The 16,192-nt window shown below is 38.0% G+C and overlaps 1 protein-coding gene across 1 annotated transcript in view; it reads right to left on the reverse strand.

Annotated features, from left to right (window-relative positions):
* The window catches only part of Piezo2 (piezo type mechanosensitive ion channel component 2), a 275,550-nt gene that overhangs the window by 61,036 nt on the left and 198,322 nt on the right, over positions 1–16,192 (reverse strand). The window contains exons 26-31 of the mRNA XM_042683691.1: positions 13,375–13,471; positions 11,518–11,677; positions 9,227–9,316; positions 8,162–8,283; positions 7,204–7,275; positions 2,584–2,690 (exon numbers count right to left, since the gene is read on the reverse strand). Of these exons, the coding sequence (XP_042539625.1) occupies positions 2,584–2,690; positions 7,204–7,275; positions 8,162–8,283; positions 9,227–9,316; positions 11,518–11,677; positions 13,375–13,471 (648 nt within the window). The remainder of the gene's footprint in view (positions 1–2,583; positions 2,691–7,203; positions 7,276–8,161; positions 8,284–9,226; positions 9,317–11,517; positions 11,678–13,374; positions 13,472–16,192) is intronic.

The following is a 16,192-nucleotide window of genomic DNA, read 5'->3' on the forward strand; positions in this document are numbered from 1 at the left end:
AGATGGTGCCAGGGGAAGCCAGGGAGTGTCAGGCTCTCACAACACTAACCAAAAGTTTAAAGACTCATGGATATGTATAAGCAACTATTAATGTGTGCCCCTGATTTTAGTTTTACTTTTTATCTTACATGACTTCATCTTAAATTTTATCACTTTTATTGTAGGGAATGGCATTTATTTCTACTGAAAAATGATGGGGCAGAAAAAAACATTTATTCTTCAAAATGTTATGCAGTGGAGATCCTTTACTGAAATTGGTGATGTTTCCTAGTTTGTCTTTTAATGCAAATGTGACCAGTACTGTCTTTATCAATATCATCATTCTTTAGATTTTTTATTAGTTAAGTAGGGGGATAGTTATGTAGAATCTTCTCATTTTTAAACTAAGGATTAGAGAATCATACAGTGGTGTACTGGAGGGAAGTGGAGGCTCATGGGAGCCACCGCAATGACTTTTCAACTATAGCCAGTCTCCTGGGTTTACGTCTGAAAGGCATCTGGAGGGCTGGCCTTGGCTGCTCCACACTTTGACCTGTTGAATCACATCAGTTGTTTCAGGATCCCAGGTAAAATGTGAGACGCACAGGTCTATGTCACTATTGCTATCTCTTGCTTAACATAGGAGTATAACAAACTGAAAAGTTTTTAGAAGAAACTCTTTTAGAGTTTTCAGAGGACAAATATCTGATAAAATATAAGCAGAGTTATATGTCACTTTTTATTTTTAATAATATGAAGTAAACTACAGTTCAGGTAGCTGAATAACTTCTATTGCGCATCAATCAGATGAACTTTTTAAATACTTTATTCAAAAGTGCATGGGCATTAGGGCTATTCAGACTATTCACAGCTGAGCAATCTAGACAAGCTATACTCAAGACCTGGACAGTCAGAGCCAGTTAGGGAAGATGGAGAGTCAGAAGCCAGGCAGGAGTTGGAACCGAATTAGTCTTTTATTAGCTTATCCAGATTTTTGTTTTACCAGCTTTCTGAGAAAAAATTATTATGTTTTATTCATCATAACTGATGCATGCAATCAGAGGTGACCATTTTAAAATGAGATGTAACTTACGCGAAACTATGAGAAGAAAAAGTAGATTTGGATCTGCATTTTTTCTTTCTATTTTTTTCAGTAGTCTTTGAGGTCCAATAAGAAATGTGGCTTCTATGAAGTCTTTTTGGAAAGCTTTCCTAATATTTCACAATCTTACAATTCCTTCATTGTATGATCTATAGAACAGAGAAAATGCAGATCCCGGGATATGTTTTTTCTAAAGTTCTACAGAGCAGAGAATTACACACTACATGTCAGTAAAACAGGAAATACCTTTGCAGCTCTGATTAAATATTGAAGAATAGTTTTGGGAAGTTTTATGACAGACTTTGGCAAGGCTAAAATGGCTGAGGCAAACTTCCCAATAGCTCTCTACAAAGAAGGACAAAGCAAGAGTAATTAGTAGAAAAAAAACCCAAAAACTAATAATTTAATATATGCTGTCTTATGAGTTTGTCTCTAATAATTAAGATCAATGATGTCCAAATGTCCCAGCCATAGAAACTAGAATAAAATGTGTTCCACTTGTCTAGGAATAAAAAATGCAGTCAGTCATGGCATGTGATCCGTACAGAGTGAAGATGGTCCATTTCTCTTCTTACTGAGGAGTGCTTAGAACAAAACTCATTAAAAGAAAAATAAACATGTTGAGTCAGTAGTATTTGGCAGGGCAGCTGCATACATGCATACAAACATGAAACAATACCAAGAAACATACACAGGGAGGAGTAGAGCCAGGGAGGTGAGTCAAGGAGTCTCTAGGAATAATTTAGTTCTTCAAGATTGTGGGGAAGGCACGTGAGTGCAAGCTGCCCATTTACAAAGGCCTGGCCAGCAAGATGATGTTGCTTTTATCACAGTTGATATTGCTTTTAACCAGGTGGATTACATTCGAGGTGCCCTAGCCTCTTAAGAAATGAGAATTAACTGTCCTAGTCTGTGGCCCACTGGAAAGGGAAACATATCCCAGGTTTTTATCTCCCATGTGACCTTGGTTGAAAAGCCTGGTCTTTAACAAGCATGGATTATGTATTCTAATTCTGAGCTGAAGAGCAAGAGCTGAGGAGACAGCATGTTCTAAAACAGTGAGAGTTCAGCTGCAAAGATCAGAACTTCACTGACTTACTACCTCAATACAGTCTCAAATCTTTAGCCCTACAAGTAAACTGAATTTCACAATCAGCTAGTTCATATATTGAAATGTAAGTCCATTCAATGAATCCAAAGCAGTGCCAAGGACTTCACCTCTTACTTGCAACAGCAACAATAAAACAAACAAAGGTCACCTGGTGAACTTCTATTTTAATGTGTATGAACATGTTTTGATGCCAGAGGACAAAGACCTGCCTGAACACTTGCAAATAAACGTGCAGCTTACTTAGAAATAATCAATTTACGATGTCAATCAGCATCTTCTGAGAGCTGGGACATATGCATACATCAGAAGTAACCTAGGCTTGCAATTCAGATGTGTCCATTAAAGAAGTTCCAACTAGCAAAGGGCATCACTTTCCCAACCCCACAATTACCTGGAAGGCTGACTTCCGTGGAGGCTCTTCATCTTCCTTCTTTAATTCTTCCTCTTCTTCCTCTTCACTATCCGTCTCAAACAAATAATAATCTCCACTCCTGACCACTATGTGAAACAAAATATTTGCTTATTTCTTGGAAGAGATATGAGAAATTGGGGACTTATTAATGAAATGCCCCCTCAAGATATGCAAATGGTCACCAAAAAAGGACCACAGGAAGAGATGTCAGCAGGGAGGAAAGTACAAGAGATGACAAGAGGCTGTCCAGGGTAGGGCCGCATGGTGTGGATGTGTCTGAGTCCACAGAGTATGTGGCCTTGTCTGTGCCAAGTAAGAAGATTGGAATTAACCATTCTTGGGTTGACCTGGTGGTTTTTTTTCCCCTTTGTCATAAGTTTTACATGGCTGAATCTTCTCAACTGTGCAGCAATCAGTTTTGTTACTGAGATGCTAAAATAATTGATAGCTATTGTTTCATAACTTTGGTCATTTAGACAAGGCCAGAGTGAAGTGGAAGACATTGTCTGTTATAGGTAAGCCAATTGGAGTGGTTCAGGAGCCAGATCAGTGCCACCAACCTTCTACTTCACTTTACACTTTGTAGACCTAGCTTCTCCACATCACATGTGAGGCAACATATATGACAAGACATTTGAAAGAGTTAAAACAACAACAACAACGATATTGGCACAAGGAGGAAATGAGTAGATAACATTTAAAATAAAACAGGAAACAATGACAACAACAGAAATATGACTACCACTGCACCAGCTTTTCTACCTATAGCTATGGGACCAACAGGATGGCAGAAACGATCCACAGAGATTAGCTCTGTTAGGCTCTTGGTCAACAAGCCACTCCCTGGAGCCTAATGGAATTCAAGAAAAAAAATTCTACTGACCATAAGCTACAAAGCACAGTGTGGACTGCTTCTGCCTAGTCTCACTTTCCCTTCCAGAAAATGGTGACTGTGTCAAGTTGGGAGCTGAGAAAGTGGGGATGTCCAGAGATTTTTAAAGAGATTTCAAAAACCCAATCATTATTAGTTTGATGGGGATTGCAAGTTTATTTAAGAAAGTATACCCAGCATGTACATTTCTTATGCTATAAGAACTGTACCACCACTTCAGGAAAACATTCATATTTTTCAAATTATATTTAGGTTTCCAAAGCTAAGGCACCCATCTTTTAGGTGAGAGAATGTGGTATTTTAAGTATCTTTTGGCCTTACATTTCATAAGGTAATGGGAAACCTTGGCTTGCTTAAAATTAGTTGCTTGGCTTATTACTACACATGGTCAAAATTCCAGTGATTTTGCCCATGATTTCAGATGACTCTGAAGCCTCCTTTTCATTGAAGATGCAGAATGAATGAATTGGGCCTTATATCCTTGAACAGAAACACTGTAATTCATTATTTTTATTCTGAAGAACAAACCAGGCCCAGAGTACTGAGTCCAGGCCTGAGGAAATAAATGAAATATAACATAAGGTAAGAATAAGCGAGAACAAACCAAAGTTCTAGCAATACATTTGACATAGAGGAAGACCATGAAAGTAATGCCTTCATGTAAGCTGAGACACTCACAGGAGAGTTACATGGACTACTCTCACATGGTCATTCAGGAGAAACACGGATTATGATAGGATGGAACATTTTACCCTCATTATAGGCATTGAAATCAATCAACAGCTAAGTGTATTCAATCATACCTTCTTCTATAGCCTTTATTCATGTACATGAGCTCACCTCAAGCATTGATTTTTATCATTAGAAAGGTAACCAATTTATTACACAAGTGGCATTAGCACACTAAGAAAAGATGTTCTTTTAAAAGTCTCATGACTTTATAAAATGTCATTAGGACAAAGCTTAAAAAAAAGAATGGAGAATCGTTTCTCATGTGGCATCTGCTCTTCCATGTTTGATAGTTCAGATGTAGGGCCAGCCAGTAGCCCGGGTCTACATGCATACATTGCAGGGAAGTAAAGGTTATCGCTGTATCACTAGTGAGACATTATTTGTTAAATATTACCACTTGCTTCTTGAGAAACCTTTCCCTTTATTTCACATACTTAACAGTAAAACAAGGCTTGCCATTAATTTCAGAAGTACAGAATTAATACCATTAATTTCAGGAGTACAGAACTGATATGGGTAAAAATCACACTGAATTGGAAGGTATCATTGAACAGCAATAATGCAATCCTATGTGTGTACAAAGGTATGGAATCAGGGGCTTTGGCACCTAAAGACCATGCTAAGATCTTCACTGCTGACCAACAGCATCAGTACATGGTAACACTGTGACACCAGCAACAGACTTATATTGATACTCCAACTACACTTATCCTTAGTTTGAGAGCCCAGCCCAGTCATTCAACAGATCAGAATAAGGGTTTTTAATAATACTCTTCTAGATCTGATGGTAATTTCTGGAACCCATCAAGGATTATAAAAAGTAGACTATATTTTTCCCTTGTGTTCTTCTTAAGATTGTAAAAGAAAATATATTTTGCAATTCAAAATATAATTCCAAACCATGAATTACACACATTTCTGCATTATTGTACCATCAAGTATTGTAACAAAGCACATTTAGTTTTAATATGTCTTCAAGAACTTGATATAATGAGGGTGAAATGAGTCATATAATCTAACATTAATAACCTTCATAGGAAGTTCTTTAAGCTATTACCAATTTGTAAGGTGATTCTCAAAGACCATATCCAATTCCTTTGAAAATACAATGTTTATATGCAAAAAGGAAAGACAACTAAAGTGATTGCAATGGGGATATACCTTAGCTGAAAGGACAAAGCGTTCAATAGGACATGATTGTGAAATGGATAGGTCTTACTAACTAGCAGAGGTCCTTTAAAAACAGAAAAGTAAGCACAGTTTACTTGTGACTTGACAGGAACAGGCAGTTAGCTCAGTCTGTTACCATATTGGTAGCCTAACTATTGTGCCAATAACCAGTTAATGGAAGAATTACATTTGTTTTCAACTTGAACTCTAGCCTTTTGACCTGTGCAGAAAACTAAATAAAACTCTTTAGAACTCACTTTTTGTCATGTTAATTTTCAATATTGGGGATTAAATTTTATTATATCTAGATATAATAAGCAATATTTCAAGTATTTTTTTTCATTACACTAGCTTGCTGATTGTAGAAAATTACTTCTGGGGTGAGAGAGGCCCAAACCAGATCTATGTGATACTAAGAATTAGGCATGGGAAATATTACCATTGATAATTTTCTAATGATATCTATTAGTAGGGTCTTTCCCACCACTCCATGAGTTCATGTGCTTTGGTGACATTCCTTGTCTAATGGAATATAGCATATGATAAAAAGACTGAAGACATGACAATCAATTTTTAAATAATGATTATTCAATATTCTAATATAATTAAGGAGGGTTACACTGAATTGGGTCACTCCATTATAAAGACAGTGGCCAACATTGCTAATTTCTTTGCTTAGCAGAACCATTACAGCCAGTGATTTCTCTAGTTCATAGTTCATTTTTTATAATCAGAGAGGAAATACACTACTATGTGGCTATCTAGTTCTGCTTTTCTTTTCCTTTCTTTCTTTCTTTTCTTTTTGTTGTTGTTGTGAATTGGTCACTTGTGAGTCTCAGGTGGTTCTGAAGCTGTGCCACAGCTCGACATGGGTGTTTGGTTCAGTTTTATAGCCATTTTGAGACTGGACAGGAGGCAAAGTGAGAAAGTAAATGCTTTCATTGCAAGTCATCCCTCATTTCTATATTTAGTATACTGTCAAAACCTAAAATACAAATAAAAATAAAAGCTCTTGGAATGAGGGGAGGGAAGACTCATTGACATCCATGTCTAGTGCCTTAAAGAAAGGGTTACAGACATTTTGAATGTAGTGATCAGCCTTCAAGCAGTACTTGGAGGAGCACAAACTTGTGATTACATATGTGAGTGTGTGTGTGTGTGTGTGTGTGTGTGTGTGTGTGTGTGTGTGTGTGTGTGTTGTTCCTGGAACTTGAACTCAGGGCATGGGCACTGTCCCTGAGCTTCTATTGCTGAAAGTTAGTGCTCTATCACTTGAGCTAGAGCTCCACTTCCAGATTTTTTGTGGAGGTAGTTTACTGGAAAGAAGAGTCTCATGGACTTTCCTGCCCAAACTGGCTTTGAACCATGATCCTCAGATTTCAGCCTCCTGAGTTGCTAGGATTACAGGCATGAGCCACTGGCACTCATTCTTTGTCATAAAACAAATACTAGAAGAGCTCTGGACTTCAAAACTAGATAGCATCATAATCAGTTCTTGCTTTCTGAGCCTATAAATGTGCTTAAGAGTCTGTAAGCCATATATTGAGCTTTCTTCAACCAATTATATCTAGTTGTTTATTTTTCTATTATCTATTAGTATATTGGAATTATCTAATATCTCTAGAAGAATAGATCCATAGAACCTATAGACCCATTGATGCTGCAATTTTCCTACACTCCAACTCCCTATCAAGTCACAAGGGTCAAACCATGCATGGGACACACAGGTCATGGGAGAGCCTGAATTCTGGTCAAGGATATAAGGGTTAGAGTCAGTGAGATTGGAAGAGTATTGAGAAACCTACTGGAAGCATGATCAACCCAAGGCCGCCACCACTGCTTTTTTTTGCCCTTGGCTTTCTGTTTGTCTGCTTCTCCTAAAATAAAATATGTCCAAATATTAATTCTCATAAAGTGAGCAAACAAAATTTGAAACCATGTTTTAACAACTCAATTGTCAAATCTAGGTCAGTTGCAAAAGTACATCAGAGGTCAGGAAAAGGAACTCTACTAAGGCTGAAAAGTATACATGTATTTTCACAAATTATTTTACCTCCAAATGGTTCAATAAAATAATTTGTTAAAATGCATGAATTCTAATGGCTAGAAAGTTTTATGGTGATTATTTTAATGCATGGTTGAAAAAATAAAGTTACTAGTGATGAACAGATGCTATATACTGGAAAAATATCATACATTATTGTTTGATTCCCTTTGAACAAATAAGCATGCAAGCTTTGATAAGATTAAAAAAACAAGAAATCTTTAAACCTTAAGCTAGATAAAATATCTAATTAGATATAATACATTATAAAGCTACAAATATATACTTCATCAGAGCTCTCATTGGAACAGGTAATCATTGATATTTTAGCTACCAATACTCAGAGGCCACATAGAATATGCATGCATATTTAATTTATATAAAATTTATAGAAATCAAAAGCAGCCTATTTGAAATATCTTCCTTAAACAAACACATTTAGCAAAACCATGCCAATTTCTTCAAAAATATGTCTTTAAGCTAAAGTTAGGCTATTTGCTCATTGAAGGCATCTTACCAAAAAAGATACTTGTAAAATTATTCATTCATTAAATATAAGTTGATAAAACAAATAAAAATATCCCATGTACAGTAGGAAAGTAAAACTTGCAAAATTAAAAAAAAAAAATTGGTAATATTGACAGAAAGAAAAGTGACCCAATATCATGCTTCTAGACCATGTCAAAGTACTTGAATAAGAAGAAAATGTCTCCACGTACTTTCATCATCTTCTTCAGAGAGTTTTTGGAGGTCCTGGCCTTCCCCTGACTCCTGGGTTAAGCTTAGCATCCTCTCCTTACCCTTTTTGTACTTCTGTTGCCTGGCTTTGATGCGATCCATTCTATAAAATAAAGCCATATTAGTAGTGCCAAGAATACAGGCAGTTATTTTATGGCCAATGGACTTTTATATATATATGTCTAAAATCATGAACAAAGTAGTCAACTTACTTCAAGAATTATGATGAGATTATTGCTAATAAGCCATGATATACGTGTATTGTGTATAATAGAACATTATATATTGTATTACATATATATATTATGTAATCTATATAATCTACAAATATATAGTAAATATATACATTATAAATATTACATATTACCTATTGTGTAATTCATATGGCTACTTTACACTTCACAGATGCTAGACTCAATATGACCCATAATGGTTAAGGTTTGGCATGCAATTTTTGATGTGCATTCACATCTTGTATCACAGCCAGTCTGAAATGCCATATCAGAAAATGCAAGTTATTTTTTCAAGTTTTGAATTCTTAAACAAGTGGAAAAATTTATCATGGTGCATTACAATATAGGACTCTCTTATGAAAAGTGAGAAACACATTCTAAATGTTGGTTGAAATATGTTTTAAAAACAGTTGCACCATAATGCATTTGCATTATATATTTTTGCATATAACTCATACCTTTGTGAAAACAAACATGCCATGACATGATTTAATTTATATAAGGCTCTGCTTATCAGAAGGAAACTGAGATATAAATTCAGCATAATCTGAAGCTGTTACAAACTAGCTGTTCTTACAAACTAAAGGAACATTCCTGGTGAGCTGATTATTGAGCACTTCTATTTTCTTGGCCAAAGTGTCTAGGTTTGAAATTCTGTGGCCATCAGCTTTCAAACCTGGCCCCATATACATAAGTGGTACCAGTCTTTGGAAGTTCCATTCATTGCTGAAAATTTCATCCTGAGAACATTCTTTTCAACCAAATTCTTGACTTTCCTGAGAGAAGAACAAGAATGAAGCAAGATATCCTTACTGTCTCTTCAGCTGATCCATAGACTTTTTCTCTTCCTCAATTCTTGCTTTCACAGCTTTCACGATTGTGGCCTGAAAGAGTTCAGCCCCTCTAAAGGGAGATAGGAAACAGAACCAATTAGTATTCCTGCCTTTGTTCACCTTCCTCTGAAAATGATAAGTAAGATAAGTAATGATAAGTTAGAAAGCATGGCTTCCCCTTATTGTTGGCTGACTGAAGTTTCCTGGCTGGAGGTTACCAACTCCCTTCTGTGATGGTCACTTCCCTCCCCCCCCCCCACCCCCCCCGCAAAAAAAGAAAGAATATAAAATGTGAAATTGTTAGGACCAGGTCAAAATTAAGCAGATAGGGTATTGATTAGACCAAAGAAGAAGGAAATTTAACTGGGATGAACAAGTCCCAGGTAACCTCAGAAACATAGGTAACAGACCCTGGGAATAGAAGATTGCAGTCTGACAGTTACTGAAACTTGACCATTTGTATTGATTAAGAATAGGACCAGATGTTAAATTTCAAAGATAAATGACTGAGTAAAGAGTTAAGCACCAGGATGGCTGCTCTGGGCACTGGCTTGTCTCTAGGCCATTTGGGGAGCTATCAATGCTTTATGCCATTTGGGGAGGTAATGTTTTCCTAAGGCTATGACATCTGCATTTCTGTAAAGCAGAGCCCTCCTAGCTCACATCCCACTGAGTCAGCTATCTGCACTTCAAAAGAAAGCTTGCCCATATCCAGGCTTTAGACCTGGGTGCATAGCCCCCATCTCCTGCCTACGTACCAGGGTATCTGCAGGAAATAGTTAGGGCTCAGCCACCTTACTTTGCTTTGATGCCATTTGTAACTTGCTTCTCTGTCAATTATGAAACTGACACTGACCCCTGCGAGTGCTCCCCACCCCCCCAGGATCTTGCCTTTAAATACCCTGACTTCATAGCTGGTTTTCACATCTCCATAGTGGAGTTCAGATGTCATGGCTATTAAAATGATTCCTAGCCCTATTGACTGAGTGTTGGTGGGTGATACCTTTTGCCACTGGGATATTTCACTTCTAGAAGCCCTTTCCTGGTGGATAAACAAGAAAATGCACCCAGGGAGCAGGTGGGCTGCTCACTACCCTGGGAGGCCAGTGAAGAGAAAATAGTATTTTCCAAAGAGCAACAAGTCTCTTTTAAAGGCATCCCAGAAACCATGCTTAAGCATTATACACCTGACCTTATTAGGGTTTCTGGGTCAGATGGTAGTTCTGTTTTGACCTCTTTGAGGAATCTCCATACTGTTTCCATAATGCCTACATTAATTCACTTCCCACCAGCTGTGCATAAGGATTCCCTTCTCACTGTATCCTTATCAGAATTTATATATATATAAATTAATATATATAATATACATAATGTATAATTATATATAAATTGGATAGTTATTTATGTGAATTATTATATATTTATATAGTAGTGTTCATTCTGATAGTGGTAAAGTGATATTTTACTCTGGTTTTGATTTGCATTTTGTTGATTATTAATGATGGTAGGCATTGCTTTATATACTTGTTGGATTAAAAAAAATCTTCCCCCCCCCCTCCCTTCCTTCTTTCCTTCCTTTTTTCCTCTCTTTTTCCCATCTTTCCCCTTTCCCTTGCTCCCTCCCTCTTTCCCTTCCTTCCCTCCTGCCCTTTCTAGCTCTCTTCCAAATTAAGGTTTTGTACATGCTAAGCATGTGCCCTATCACTAAATTACACCTCAGCTTGAGTTTGCATATTTTCTTTTGTGAAATGTCTGTTCAGAATATTTTCTCACTGTTTTAATTGGAGTTTTAGTTAAGTTTTGTCAGTTCCTTAGCACAAATTTTAAATTACAAGTTGGAGAAATGCACTACCAATAAGATATGTAAAGTAATAGTAATAATGCTTCTCTCCAATGTCAGGAATTACTTCTTAAAATAGAGATAAGGAGAGGAAAGACTGAACTCTGGACTTAGATGGCCTGTATTGCTCTGTTACTGTTGGAGGCCAGAATGGGCTGCTTCCAGTGAAGGGTGTCTGTAGAGGGGCTCAACTATACTTGTGGACCACTTAACCATATCCTAAATTTTTATAAAGTGTCACATTGTATTACTATGTCTATTTTAGATCCCAAAGCTCTGCTTCTAAATTTTTCTTGCCCTGATTTTCCTGGAAGGGGTTTCTAAATTTTTTGTGGGGTTTCCCAACAAATTCAAACAGAAAACATAGTGTAACATTCCTTTTTCTAAGTTTCCTAATAAAAACCACTGAGTCTCACCCATATCTGACCCACCTTGAGGCCAGGATCTGTGAAGCTTTTATGTCTGCCACAACATGCAGGAAGTAGTAGCTCATGAAGACTCTTCTCTGCAGCAGAAGGAAGGCAAAGCAGATGCTATCCCAGATGATTCCTGCCTCTCCACTGGGCAACTTGCAAGATGAGTCCTCGTTAGCTGTGGTAAGGCAGCAGGGGAAAACACAGAAATTAACTTCACTCCCACTTCTACTTTATGAAATCTGTGCTATCCACAGTTCTAAGAAACACAGAGTTACAAGAGCAGCATTCTGTTGTCCTGATCTAACCATGTGCAGTTGAGCTTACAAGTGATGTGAGGTGGCTGAGCCTAAATAATTTGCAGCCATCCTAGTGCCTAGGCAGATGGGGGACTGGGCTCTCCACTCAGCTCCAAGGCCTAAGAGGTGAGACAAGCTATCCTTTGAAGTGCAGATGCCTGGCTCAATGGGATTAGCTAGGAGGGCTCTGCTTTACAGAAATGCAGATGTCATAGCTTTTGGAAAGCTGAATGCTCTGATTCTGCACTGATTAGCTCCCTAAATGGCTTGAATCACCAGCCTCTCAGTAGCCTCTAAGCACACCCTATCAGGAAGGTTAAGGCCTATCTTCCCTGGATGGAAAAGTTCTGCTGGTACCTGAGAATGTCCATTTAAAGTCTGGCATTTTGTCTTCAGTGGTGGGGGAAGGTGATGCCCCCTGCCCCCTTTCTCAGATATCCCAGACATCTGGGATAATTCACATTAGAACACAAGTAGGGCCAACGCTTTGGGTCCAATGTCAACATGGACTCATGATGTGACCCCACAGTGAGATCTTGAAACTAAAGCACAGGAAAGCCCCTGAAAATTTCTTCAAGAACCTCCAAAAAGGTTCACGGGAAAATAATGTCTTAATGATAGAAGAAATGCTCTGACACAAAAGACAGGACAGAGCTCTTTATCCAGCCTGACAATGAGTACAGTATGGGGTAATAGAAGGAGGGATGTGGGTAGCACATTTTATCTGAAGTAAAAACCAATTTTTAAGTGATGGCTGATGTGCAGTCTGATTCAGCCTTATTGGAAACCATGGTTAGGAAGAGTATCATGTCTAAGCAGCTCCCTTTCTGCACACCACAGGAGACCATGTGTGATGTATCCTGGGTTTTGATGCACGAAGTAGATGGCAGAAACAAGTCAACTCCAGAAAGCTTAGGGGTCCTTCCAATTGTTTTTCTGAATGTGAAGAAGCTCTCTGAGCTTCAAGAAGAAAGAAAGAAGTCTGACTTACCTTGAGGACCCAAGATATATCTGAATCTCTACCTCTACCTCTGTTTCATCTATCTATAAATGTATGTATGTATGTATGTAAAATGTATGTAGATAGGTAGGTAAGTAGGTATCTAGCTATGTACTTACCATCTATTCTTGAGTCATGAGTTATACCTGTAACTCATCTTTTGTTTTCGTTTTTGAGATTAGGTTCTTGCTCACTGCCAATTCTCACTTCTCCTGCCTCTGCATCTTGAGCATACTGGGATTATAGGCATTCTCTACCATTCCCGTTCTCAAAATTCTAACTGGAACAACTACAACTTAGAGTAGATATCTGGAATCCTTACTAATCATACTTCAAAAAAGCATAAGGAGTTACTATTTCACCATATCCAATCCCCAGATCTGCTGGGATTTTGGAAATTTCTGGAAAATGGTCTAAGAGGGAATATATGGATGAGGGCTCCTCATACTATGAACAATTTTCACACAAGGCATTACAGATCTATAACCTTCATTTAGGGAGAAACTGACCTCTAATTTAATATCTTTAATTAATGTATGTAGGTCCTGTTTTAAAATTAGAACATCTCATACTTACGCATTTTATAGCCTTTGACTGTACAGGCCAGGCTGAAGGCTTGGATCAACCAACAACAATTTTGTACCAATGCCCCAATGTATCCACATGCTCCTATCTGAAATACAAATGGGAGGTCAGTTCTCCATCTCTGAACCTAAAAAGCAAGTTTGGTTTCTTGTGACCCCAGCATGTGCAGGAATTCACAAGGACCCAATGCCAATGATTACAGAAGGGAGTTATACCTAAAAGTCCAGTTACCATGTTGGACTATTTTAGCTGCTTAGATAGCAAAGTGAATTCCTAAAAATTAGACCTAATGAGTAAAAGGAGGGTCTTCAGTGTGATGCCTCTGCAAAAAAACACTTCTCTTTTCAAGGAAGAAATTCTGAGCCATTTTAGGAAGAAACCCAGATTCTGAAAATAGATATACATTGAGACCTATGATTTTGATTTTGCTACACTTACTTTTACACAGGTCTGACAATTAAATCTATGCTATCCTCAAGGAGAGCATCCCAGACCTAAGCTGCGGGGCAGACTTCAAGGAACAGTAAGCAGAGATTGGCCTTTGCACCCAGGGGCTGTGCTTCTGGGATTCAACCAGCTTTGGCTAGAAAATATTTGGAAAACCATTGATTGTCCCTTATTGAACCTGCAAAGATTTTTGTTTGTCATTATTCCTTAAACAACGTAGACAAACAACTATTTTCATATCATTTATGGGTGTCCACGGAGGTTCCAACACCAGTCCTCAGGGGAGACCAAGGAAGGGTTTTGTCTTTTGGGGCTTGTTTGGCTAATTTTCTGGGTAAAGAAATCCTTTTTGTTGTTGTTGATCAGTAAATAGCTGTCTTACAAAAATGAATGTATCAAGATAGTTATGTTAAATTCCCTGAAGGGTGAATTTTAAATAGTCATTAACCACCTCTGGTCAACAAGGTGATAATTCACTGTGTGTATGGGGGGAATATGTGAGTATGGATCCTTAGGCCCTGTTCCTAAAGCAGTGGTTATTCAGCCAGAAATCCCAATTCCAATCTTATGCAATCAAACTTTTGTTCCTCTTGTAAGAGGCAACTTAAAAGAGTTTCAGCCAGATGTGGGTGGCTCACACCTGTAATCCCAGCTAATCAGGAGGCTGAGATCTGCTGATTGCCATTCAAAGCCACAGTAGGCAGAAAGGTCTGTGACATTTATCTCCAATTAACCAGCAAATGCCAGAAGTAGAGCTGTGATTCAACTGGCAGAGTGCCAGCCTTGAGGGAACAAGCTAAAAAATATCATCAAGGCTCTGAATTTAAGCCTTAGTATTGGGAGGGAGGGAGGGAGAAAGGGAGAAGGAGAGGAGAGAGAAAGAGAGGAAAGAGAGGAAGAGAGAGGCTTTTGCTGAGCCTGGTGAATTAACTAAAAGTCCCTCAACTTTGTACTTTGCTCTTTTATCTGTGCTGTTCTCTGAAGCAGTCAACTTTACGATCACCTTGGGCACCAAGTAAGATAAGCATCTTGTGTGGAAGGCAAATTACCACTCTAACAAGCAGTGTCTTCTCAGGAGACTACTAGTTCCTATTCTGTTCCAGTAATAAATGACAACAACTTTCCCAGAACTCCTCCAAAAGGGCAAAGACTGAGCTCATAGATTAGGTTACCAGGTCATACCCGTGTCTTGGGACTGCTTTAGCTCTGTATACCTTCCTCATCCCTTGCTTCCAGTTTTCCCTCTTTGACTTGAAGCCAATGTCAGATGGCTGAAATGTACTAAAGTGCTATCTTTCCATGGCTGACATGGAATAAATCTCCTTTTTTTGACTTTTACCATGTCTCTTTATTTGGCATATGGGGGTGAGTGATTGGATCTAACTTGGGACTCCTAGAGTTTTGGACCTTGTTTCTAAAAATTCAATTTCACTCTTTTCCAAGCAGGGGAACATCCTCCCTTCTTTGTGTCTCTGGAGAGTCTTGAATTTTCTTTTTTTTTTAATGGCATGAAGTTTAGGAATCTTACTCTCCACTTAGATTGAAGTAAGGAGACTGGGTCTAAGCAAAAGGCAATAGAGGACATTCTTCCATTTTAAAATGTGTTTTGAGTTGGTAAGGTTCAGAAAAGTCTTGATCTCCTTATTTGGTTTGGCTTATATTTATCATCTTTGTTAGATTTGAGTGCTCACTGGGTTTTTTATTTATTTTGATTATGTTCAGATCTGATTTGTTTTCTCCTTTGTTAGGATGAATTCCCTGCACCTTGTGTGGTTGTTGGCCATATACGCTGTGTGTTAGTTGTATTTGGCAAGGGTGAGGTAGGGCTTTGTGACTGGAGCACCCCTGCTGCCCGCTAGTGCTCTGATACAGACTCCAAAATCGGCCTTGTAAGTGGTGGCTTCTTTCTTCTCCAGACTGTGTCTACCATACAACAAGGTAAGATCTAAGCCAATTTTTATATTTGCTTTGTTCTTAAAATGTGTCAATCATTCTCATAAATGATTATATTGCCATAATTTTAAAATAGGTATATCTTCCTCTTTAGAATGTGGGTTCCCTAAGGGTAAAAACTGAATCCTATTTATCGCTAGCTCTTCAGCAAAGAAGCTTATAACAATGGACAGATGAATGGATAGATGGATGGATGGATGGATAGATGGATTAGCTCTAACAGGAGATCCTTCATCTTGAGACTGGCTCCAACATGAAATGGCCTGTTTTCCAGTCCCCTACCCTCTTTTTCAATTCTCAGTACTTTCCACATGTAAATTAATGTGAGTGGGGTAAAGTGCTGACCTGCCTGAAGCCATGTCTATCATCAACTAGAAAATTAATCTTTCAATAGACACTAGGCAAAATA

The sequence above is a fragment of the Dipodomys spectabilis genome, unplaced genomic scaffold (genome assembly GCF_019054845.1).
Source record: "Dipodomys spectabilis isolate Male_0828 unplaced genomic scaffold, ASM1905484v1 ptg000083l, whole genome shotgun sequence".
Taxonomy (NCBI): domain Eukaryota; kingdom Metazoa; phylum Chordata; class Mammalia; order Rodentia; family Heteromyidae; genus Dipodomys; species Dipodomys spectabilis.